General features: G+C 48.1%; 3 protein-coding genes across 6 annotated transcripts in view; 2 read left to right on the forward strand and 1 right to left on the reverse strand.

Moving 5' to 3' along the window:
• LOC117404484 (actin-like protein 6B) overlaps window positions 1-5,446 on the forward strand; it is a 9,134-nt gene extending 3,688 nt beyond the window's left edge. Inside the window, exons 7-14 of one of the 3 annotated variants that reach the window (XM_059020934.1) lie at window positions 146-252; window positions 1,685-1,774; window positions 2,513-2,574; window positions 3,352-3,466; window positions 3,549-3,629; window positions 3,923-4,018; window positions 4,217-4,353; window positions 4,610-5,446. In XM_059020934.1, the coding sequence (XP_058876917.1) occupies window positions 146-252; window positions 1,685-1,774; window positions 2,513-2,574; window positions 3,352-3,466; window positions 3,549-3,629; window positions 3,923-4,018; window positions 4,217-4,315 (650 nt within the window). In that variant the 3' untranslated portion in view covers window positions 4,316-4,353; window positions 4,610-5,446. The remainder of the gene's footprint in view (window positions 1-145; window positions 253-1,684; window positions 1,775-2,512; window positions 2,575-3,351; window positions 3,467-3,548; window positions 3,630-3,922; window positions 4,019-4,216; window positions 4,354-4,609) is intronic. The other 2 variants (XM_059020933.1, XM_059020935.1) reach the window with 2 other exon arrangements.
• A 462-nt stretch (window positions 5,447-5,908) lies between these two features.
• Window positions 5,909-8,461, forward strand: LOC117404440 (SPRY domain-containing SOCS box protein 4). Its single transcript, XM_034915427.2, has 3 exons — window positions 5,909-6,084; window positions 6,849-7,618; window positions 8,075-8,461. Exons 2-3 carry the CDS (start codon window positions 6,931-6,933, stop codon window positions 8,200-8,202), a joined length of 816 nt encoding a protein of 271 aa, XP_034771318.2. The 5' UTR covers window positions 5,909-6,084; window positions 6,849-6,930; the 3' UTR covers window positions 8,203-8,461.
• Window positions 8,462-8,579: 118 nt separating this feature from the next.
• The window catches only part of LOC117969961 (retinal guanylyl cyclase 2-like), a gene marked incomplete at its 5' end in the record, with an annotated part of 8,491 nt that continues 7,070 nt past the window's right edge, over window positions 8,580-10,000 (reverse strand). Inside the window, 1 exon segment of one of the 2 annotated variants that reach the window (XM_059020937.1) lies at window positions 8,580-9,224. 2 annotated transcript variants of the gene reach the window in all.

Raw genomic sequence — 10,000 nt, forward strand, 5'->3', positions numbered from 1 at the left:
GGGCACATATATATATATATATATATATATATATATATATATATATATATATATATATATATATATATATATATATATTTAATTTTTAATTGATGTAAAAAAAGATTTGATTCGACAATTCATTTTAATTTTGTTTTTTTTTCAGGCATTGTCAAGTCACCTCTGGCTGGGGACTTCATCTCAATGCAGTGCCGGGAGCTCTTCCAGGAAATGAGCATCGACATCGTTCCTCCATACATGATCGCTTCTAAGGCAGGCAGCGCCCGACACGAGCCGTCTGATTACTATTAGTATTGATGTGACAGACCCCTTTATCCCAGGAGACTCACGCAGGGGTTACAGGGCAGCACAGGGTTACAATGCAAGCTTCATATTGAAACACAGTGTAGTTTACAGCCAGTGCAAATAATAACACTACTAGAATCCAATATGAACTAGGATGCTATGTATAATAATAACACTACTAGAATACAATATGAACTAGGATGCTCTGTATAATAATAACACTACTAGAATCCAATATGAACTAGGATGCTATGTATAATAATAACACTACTAGAATCCAATATGAACTAGGATGCTGTGTATAATAATAACACTACTAGAATCCAATATGAACTAATGCTCTGTATAATAATAACACTACTAGAATACAATATGAACTAGGATGCTATGTATAATAATAACACTACTAGAATCCAATATGAACTAGGATGCTCTGTATAATAATAACACTACTAGAATCCAATATGAACTAGGATGCTATGTATAATAATAACACTACTAGAATCCAATATGAACTAGGATGCTGTGTATAATAATAACACTACTAGAATACAATATGAACTAGGATGCTATGTATAATAATAACACTACTAGAATCCAATATGAACTAGGATGCTATGTATAATAATAACACTACTAGAATCCAATATGAACTAGGATGCTCTGTATAATAATAACACTACTAGAATACAATATGAACTAGGATGCTGTGTATAATAATAACACTACTAGAATACAATATGAACTAGGATGCTATGTATAATAATAACACTACTAGAATACAATATGAACTAGGATGCTGTGTATAATAATAACACTACTAGAATCCAATATGAACTAGGATGCTCTGTATAATAAAAACACTACTAGAATACAATATGAACTAGGATGCTGTGTATAATAATAACACTACAAGAATACAATATGAACTAGGATGCAGCCAGTTAGATTTTCAGCGAGTTATATCTACAGTGATGTGTTAGTAGTGCGATAGTGCAAGGATAGCTCATCAGCTGAGGATTCAGTAATCAATGAATTAATTTTTAAACGCTGCTATTAGGCGCTTCACTTTGGAATTCACTTCCAGGTTTTATTTTGAAATCTCAAAAATCTCTCTGTGGTGTGTTTGGAGGTGTTTCGGCTCGCTGTGTGTTTTTAGTGAACGCTCCCTGCGATGCTCGCCGTGTAAATGAAACTGGTATGGCGCACTTAGGAAACAAGCGCCATTGCGGCTCCAACATGACGTCAGTGTTGTGTGGGGATCCTAACAGCAGGGGGAGCCAACATGGCGGACACAGGGCTGCAGTTTCATCACCGTTCTTTGATTGATGAAACGGTAGCCGTATTGAAAGCTTGTGATTAGTTAGTCTAATTTTTTTTTTTTTTTTTTTTTTTTTAGGAGCTTGTCCGAGAGGGGGCGCCACCGAGCTGGAAAAAGAAAGAGAAACTGCCACCAGTCACCAAGTCCTGGCATAACTACATGTGCAACGTAGGACTGTGTGGAGAGAGAGAGAGAGAGAGAGAGAGAGAGAGAGAGAGAGAGAGAGAGAGAGAGAGAGAGAGAGAGAGAGAGAGAGAGAGAGAGAGAGAGAGGGGGGCTGCAGTGTGGAAGGCAGCGGGTTTGAGGAGCTCAGTGGTTAGAGCGCTGGGCTGCAGTGTGGAAGGCAGCGGGTTTGAGGAGCTCAGTGGTTAGGATGCTGGGCTGCAGTGTGGAAGGCAGTGGGTTTGAGGAGCTCAGTGGTTAGGGTGCTGAGCTGCAGTGTGGAAGGCAGCGGGTTTGAAGAGCTCAGTGGTTAGGGTGCTGGGCTGCAGTGTGGAAGGCAGCGGGTTTGAGGAGCTCAGTGGTTAGGGTGCTGGGCTGCAGTGTGGAAGGCAGCGGGTTTGAGGAGCTCAGTGGTTAGGGTGCTGGGCTGCAGTGTGGAAGGCAGCGGGTTTGAGGAGCTCAGTGGTTAGGGTGCTGGGCTGCAGTGTGGAAGGCAGCGGGTTTGAGGAGCTCAGTGGTTAGGGTGCTGGGCTGCAGTGTGGAAGGCAGCGGGTTTGAGGAGCTCAGTGGTTAGGGTGCTGGGCTGCAGTGTGGAAGGCAGCGGGTTTGAGGAGCTCAGTGGTTAGGGTGCAGTGGGCTGCAGTGTGGAAGGCAGCGGGTTTGAGGAGCTCAGTGGTTAGGGTGCTGGGCTGCAGTGTGGAAGGCAGCGGGAGGGGGTGTGTAATGTCTGTGTTTCGTCTCCAGGAGGTGTTTCAGGATTTCCAGGCCTCGGTTCTGCAGGTGTCGGACTCTCCCTACGATGAACAGTGAGTGAGCCGCTCCGCCTCATTGCCTCTATTCCACGCCGGTGGTCTCGTACGACCTGCGATCCGCTTCACATGTCACTTCAGTCGCTTTTTATTCTCAGTGTCGTTCCTTTCTGTCTCTAACCCCGTCTTTACCCGGCTGTGAGCTTGTGTGGAGAATCGGAGCAGCCTGCCTCATTCTACTGAAACCACGCCGTGCTGCAGGGCGACCTTTCAACTCCCCCAGCCCCGCCTACTCGACTCACACACACACACATGCTGTTAAAAACAGTTTTAGAGAGAAGTTCTGTTCTGATCTCCATCGTGCTCAACTCTCTCTCTCTCTCCCTCTCCTCTCCCCTCTCTTTCCCCTCCTCTCCCTCTCCCCCTCCTCTCCTCCTTCTATATTCTCTCCTCTCTCTCCTCTCCTCTCCCCTCTCTCCTCTCTTTCCCCTCTCCTCTCCCTCTTCCCCTCTTGCCCCCCTCTCCCCCTCTCCCCCTCTCTCCCCCTCTTCTCCTCCCTCTATATTCTCTCCTCTCTCTCCTCTCCTCTCCCCCTTCTCTCTCCTCCTCTCCTCTCCTCTCCTCCTCTTCTCTCCTCTCCTCTCCCCTCTCCTCACCCTCTCCTCTCCTCTCTCCTCTCCCCCTCCTCTCCTCCCTCTATTTTCTCTCCTCTCCTCTCCCCTCTCCCTTTCCTCCCCCTCTCCTCTCCTCTCCTCTCTCCCCCTCTCTCCTCTCCCTATCCTCTCTCCCCCTCTCCCTCTCCTCTCCCCCTCTCTCCTCTCTCCTCCCCTGCAGGGTCGCTGCACAGATGCCGACGCTGCATTTCGAGATGCCCAGCGGCTTCACCTCGGACTACGGGGCGGAGAGGCTGCGGATTCCTGAGGGGCTGTTCGACCCCTCCAACGTGAAGGTCAGTCGCTCACCGTGTGGAATTCCTCCTCCGCGGCAGCAGGGGGCGCTGTGCTGACTGGCTGTGTCTCCCTCACTCACAGGGGCTCTCTGGGAACACCATGCTGGGGGTGGGGCACGTCGTGACCACCAGCATCGGGATGTGTGACATCGACATCCGGCCCGTGAGTATTCCGGGTCAGAGGGAGATGCATAGGGGGCGGGGCCAGGTGGGGGCGGGGTCAGCCGGGGGGCGGGGTCAGGCTGTAGGCAAGCTGAGTCACATGACTCGCATCTCCCACACAGCTGTCTGATTCAGTCAGTCAGTCCTCTTGATGCAACGCAAACCACATGAGGAACGGCTTCTGTTACCAATTACTGCTTCAAGGTGGCTAAAAATGTGCGTGTGTGTGTGTGTGTGCGTGGTGCGTGTGTCTGTGTGTGTGCGTGGTGTCTCTCTCTCTGCGTTTCTCTGCAGGGTCTCTATGGCAGTGTCATCGTCACCGGGGGCAACACTCTCCTGCAGGGGTTCACGGACCGTCTGACCCGGGAGCTGTCACAGAAAACCCCCCCGGTATGACTGGACACGATAACATTGTGAAGAGTAACAACAATACAATACAATACAATACAATACAATACAATACAATACAATCTCTCACTCTACCTCTACCCCAACCCCCACCCCCACCCTAACACCCTCAACCCCCAACCTCAACCCCCAACCCCCAACCCCCAACCTCAACCCCAACCGTCTCTCCTCTCCCTGTAGAGCATGCGTCTGAAGCTGATTGCCAGTAACAGCTCTGTGGAGCGTCGCTTCAGTCCCTGGATAGGAGGCTCCATCCTGGCTTCACTGGTGAGGCTCTGATAGGCTGACTGACTCTCACTTTATCATCCTAGTGATGGGTGAGTGTCCTGTGGGATCCTGTCTCTCCCTGGAGAGAGAGAGCCGTGCGCTTTCTGAATCCTCTGTACTTCTTATACTGTGTGTGTGTGTGTTGTAATTCCCTGAACACACACACACACGTGGTTTCTTTTGAGCACGCGTGCCTCAGATCCGGTCGGTCGAGTGTCGGCTCTCTGATCACAGCCTCGAAAGCGGTTTGTATTTTTATCTCAGACTCGATTTCTGTGTGTTTTGTTGTTTTTTTTGTTTCTGTAGGGCACGTTTCAGCAGATGTGGATTTCGAAGCAGGAGTACGAAGAGGGAGGCAAGCAGAGCGTGGAGAGGAAGTGTCCCTGAGTCACACAGCCGACCCGGGGTCGAGACCGAAACACAACCCCCGCGTCTACGACACGCGTTCCCCGAGCTCCGAGCTCCGAGCTCCGGCCAGGCTGGGCCGGGCGGGGCGGGGTTTGTGTAATGGTTAAAATAAATAAATAAATAAATAATAATAATAAATAAAATAACTTGTTGAACGCGGGGAACAAAAACAAAACAAAACAAAAAAAAAACATTTTTTAAAAACTGCAGCTTTATTCATCCAATTGCTTTTGAAGGAGGTTCCCTCAAAAGCGATTGGATGAAAACCGCTTTATTTTTGGTACTGCAAAAACTGTTATAAAATTAGTACTCATGTGCCATAATAAACCATCGTAAAAGCGTGTGATTTCTGCCGTACTTGTGACATCTAGAGGATAAGTGGTGTAATTACATCTCATTTAGATTCAACTGTATTGTTATTATTTATTTATTTATTTTTTAAATGGCTTTTAATGTTTGTGCATCTTCACGCACACGATGTATAATGTGAGATAACGAAGGTTTTGGCTTTCTTACGTTAACCATGCATTGGGACTGCGAGTTGAAAAAGCCTGAACCGCCCTAGTGTACAACCAGCAACTGTAAGTACGGGTTTTACAGTGGAGAGCGTGGATCTGGCGCCCTCTAGCGGCTCCACCGCGCTGTGTCAGGGGGTGTCGCTGTGTAACGAGGCGTGCTGGATTGTGACGAGCTTGTGAAACGCCAGCGCAGTAAATAAATACACTGTTTATTATTCCTGCTGTGTGGAGTCCTTCTTTTGTTTCGCTGAACTGCAAAGTACGATATTTATTTATTTATTTATTTATTTATTTATTTATTTATTTAAGGGTAACCCCCTTTTTTTTAAAAAAAAAAAAGAGGTTTCCTATATTAAAAGTACAAAAACTGAAGTGATTTATGAAAAAGAAAGTTTAATTTTTCATATTTGAAAAAGGAAAAGTTGCTGTGCATCAAAATGAGCAAAATCTAAAAGAAAAAAGATCATAAAAATATGAATAATTGATTTATAATAATATATCAGCGATCTCAGGACGTTTCGGTCTACAAATCCTTCTTCAGATGGATGGAGGAAAAAAAAAAGTCTTTATAAAATAAAATCCGATTAAAAAAAAATAATGATTAATAATTCTGACAGCGGCGGCGATGTGCATGACGTCATAGCCCCACGCACGTCACTGCAGCCGCTTGCCAATTCATTCCATGCCTTTGATAAGGAGATAGTTCTGAACTGCGCGACAGAGAACAAACGAAACACGATCGCAATGTATCGAGAGATTAGAACAGCGTCAGGCGAGAGATAAAACACCACGGCTTTATAAACGCGACTGCAGAACAGAGGATCCCGAACCGGGACCGAGACCGCGAACGCACAGGTAAGAAACACCAACAGACAGGCGAGGTCTTACCTCGACGCGCTAGCAAGGCTCCTCTTTAAAGTATAGTAGCGCGCTGTTGAGATGACCTCGATGGTGTTGTGAGCTGTTTTCGATTTTAAATGCCGTGCCGAGCAGTCGGCGAGTTTGCTAGAGTTAAACATTTAAAGTTTAGTTAAAAAAATAAATAAATAAGGCAAACGCCCTACATATGTAGCACATACTTTTGTATACATGCGTGTTGCCCCCTTACCTCGCCTCTTTGATTAATTGTGTGACGACATCGGGATCACTGGCAGATCTGAATTAAATAGAAGCTCAATCTACTCTGAAGAGAAAGGGGGGGGGGGGTGGGGGGGGGGGGGGTTGGTTGGCAGGGGCTTACTTTACCAACAGGTAATAACTTACGCTATACAACTACAGGGATGGGAATAAGACTCCTGTTGCACAGCAGTGTCGCCCAGTCCAGGTTTTACTACCAGCTTGATCAGCCCCCAGTGTGTCTCGCTAACAAGCTCAGGTGTGTCTGATTATTAAACTCCCAGTGAAACCAGGACTGGATCACACTGCTGTGCAGCGGGAGTCTTATTCCCCCCCCCCATCCGTTTTAAACGCTAGTATAAAATATACACACATGATGAAACGATGGACTAAAACGCTTGGTTTGTTCCCATGGTATTACTGTAGTGGTCAGACTGGGTTTGCAGTGTTTCATATTGCTTGGCTTATATTATTTATTGTTATTTTTTGATATTTTTTTACAGGGTAATAACTCTTTGAATCGGTATTGTGAGTGAGTTAACGGCCCTAAAAACAAAACTAAAACAAGCCAACGAACAATAAACGATGGGTCTGGCTTTAATGAAAGCGTTGCGGTCGCGGCTGGCAGACACGCCACACGCAGACCCCGCGTCGGATTTCGGGGCAATGCGGGTGTCCCCTTGCCTCCGCCTGGAGACGATCCTGGACTCGCCCGGGGTCCCCTTGCAGGAACGTTTGCGCCACGGCTGGAACCCGTCCGACTGCTCCGCCAGCTTCACCGTCACCGCCGACGGGCTCACGGCGAAACGCAGCCCGGTGGCCTGGAGCACGGACTCCATACGGGGGAAAGAAGGCTTCTCCGCCGGCATCCACGTCTGGGAAATAACGTGGCCGGCAGGGCAGCGCGGATCCCACGCCGTGGTCGGGGTCTCTACCGCCGGCGCTGCTTTGCAAGCGCCCGGCTTTTCCGCACTGGTCGGCAGCGACGGTGAATCGTGGGGCTGGGAACTGGGGAGGAATGAGCTCCACCACGGAGGGGCGACAGTCGGTACCTACCCGTTGGCCGGACCGGCCGGCTCTCGGTCGCCGCTTGCCGTGCCCGACGCAGTGCTTGTGGTGTTGGACGCGGATGCAGGGACCCTGGGGTTCGCGGTGGACAGACACTACCTTGGCACGGCTTTTTCGGGACTGGGGCGGGGAAAGTTTCACCCCAGCGTGAGCGCCGTGTGGGGGGACTGCGAGATTGGGATCTGTTACCTCAACGGGATGCAGCGTAAGTAGAAATTATTCTGTAGGTATGCCGCCGATACAAGACTCCCGTTACATCGCGGTTTGATCCAGTCCTGGTTTCACTAGGAGTTTAATAATCAGACACACCTGAGCTTGTTACCTGAACACACTGTTGTCTGATCAAGCTGGTAGTAAAACCTGGAATGGGTGACACTGCTGTGCAACAGGAGTCTTATTCCCATCCCTGGGATCTAAATGATAAATTGTAGATATTTCTGTTGAAGCTTCACAATTTAACAGTATGAATCCAAATTTAATAGCGCATATTGAGTTTAAAACATATTAAGTCACTGTTTTTGGTGTGTGGGTGTGAGACATACCTGTTGCGACCAATCAGCGACTATAAAAACCGGACGAGCCCTGACTGGCCGACTGGCCTCCTCCTCTCCTCCGTGATTCTCCTCTGAAGCCTGCCTGCGTGTGTGTTGTTTTTCTCCAGGGCAGCCCCAGCCGCTAATGGACCTGTGCAGACGAGCCGTGCGCCGCTCCGTGGGACCCGAGACGGAGACAGCGACTAGAAGCTTACCGCTACCTTCTGCAGCCAAGCGATTTCTGCTGTATCGATAGCAATGGTTTGGTATCGTAGACCACCACCAGAGGGCGCCAACTTCCACCAAAACCCGTTGTATTTATGTAATTATTTATCTCTGTATTTATTTGAATATATATATGCATATGTATTTGTATGTACACTGTGTACGGTATGTACCATATTAAAATCAATTCCAATTCTCCAATTCGCATCCCCTTTTAATCCATCCCAACGCATTTATTTATTGATCAAAAATTGCAATTTGCAGTATTCTGTTAAAAATGAGCATAAACTGGTCTCTCTCTCTCTCTCTCTCTCTCTCTCTCTCTCTCTCTCTCTCTCTCTCTCTCTCTCTCTCTCTCCTTAATAACTGTTCCAAACACTTAAAATAAACAGGCAAGACAGAACAGAATCTATGACCAAAATTTATTTACACAACCACACATTTACATATTATTATTATTATTATTATTATTATTATTATTATTATTATTATTATTATTATTATTATTAATAATAATAATAATAATAATAATAATAATAATAATAATAATAATAATAATGATATTTTTAAATACAAGAGCTAGATTGAAAATACTTACAAGCCTCGTTTAGCAAATGTACAGAATTCACATTGAAATGCATGGGGGAGTGGGGGGGGTCGGTGTGCATCAATTATGTACAGTCAGATCAATAAACCACTAAATACATAATCCATGCGCTTGAAGAGCCGGCCCATGCGTCATTATTAATGATTCCTCGCTATTCTTTACAGGGCCCCCCTGTGCTTAACCGCGTTCGCTGTGCTTTGATGTTCAGCTTTGTTGTCTTTTACTGGGGGAAACTTTCCTGAAGGTTTTTCCCTGTCGATGAATACGGCCCCCTTTCTCAGCTTTTCTGGGGTTTTGATGTTCTTTGGTATTGATGGGAACCCCCCCCCGCGAGTCCCCCCCCCATCTCTCCCTCCGTGCCCCCCCCCCCCCCGTTTTGAGATCGTTGTCGTCTGCGTTGCTAAGGGGAAGACACCGCCGCTCCTAGCACTGGTATCGGCCTCTCTCTGTCTGTGAAGGGAAACGGGGAGAGTTAAACATTACCTGGCTGGGCACTCTCAGCCCCGCACAGGGAGAGTTAAGAGTTACCTGTCCTGGCTGGGCACTCTCAGCCCCGCACAGGGAGAGTTAAGAGTTACCTGTCCTGGCTGGGCACTCTCAGCCCCGCACAGGGAGAGTTAAGAGTTACCTGTCCTGGCTGGGCACTCTCAGCCCCGCACAGGGAGAGTTAAGAGTTACCTGGCCTGGCTGGGCACTCTCAGCCCCGCACAGGGAGAGTTAAGAGTTACCTGTCCTGGCTGGGCACTCTCAGCCCCGCACAGGGAGAGTTAAGAGTTACCTGGCCTGGCTGGGCACTCTCAGCCCCGCACAGGGAGAGTTAAGAGTTACCTGGCCTGGCTGTGCACTCTCAGTCCCGTGCAAGGAGTGTTAAGAGTTACCTGGCCTGGCTGTGCACTCTCAGTCCCGTGCAAGGAGTGTTAAGAGTTACCTGGCCTGGCTGGGCACTCTCAGCCCCGCACAGGGAGAGTTAAGAGTTACCTGTCCTGGCTGGGCACTCTCAGCCCCGCGCAGAGAGAGTTAAGAGTTACCTGTCCTGGCTGTGCACTCTCAGCCCCGCACAGGGAGAGTTAAGAGTTACCTGTCCTGGCTGGGCACTCTCAGCCCCGCACAGGGAGTTTTAAGAGTTACCTGTCCTGGCTGGGCACTCTCAGCCCCGCACAGGGAGAGTTAAGAGTTACCTGGCCTGGCTGGGCACTCTCAGCCCCGCACAGGGAGAGTTAAG

The sequence above is a fragment of the Acipenser ruthenus genome, unplaced genomic scaffold, assembly GCF_902713425.1.
Source record: "Acipenser ruthenus unplaced genomic scaffold, fAciRut3.2 maternal haplotype, whole genome shotgun sequence".
NCBI lineage: Eukaryota > Metazoa > Chordata > Actinopteri > Acipenseriformes > Acipenseridae > Acipenser > Acipenser ruthenus.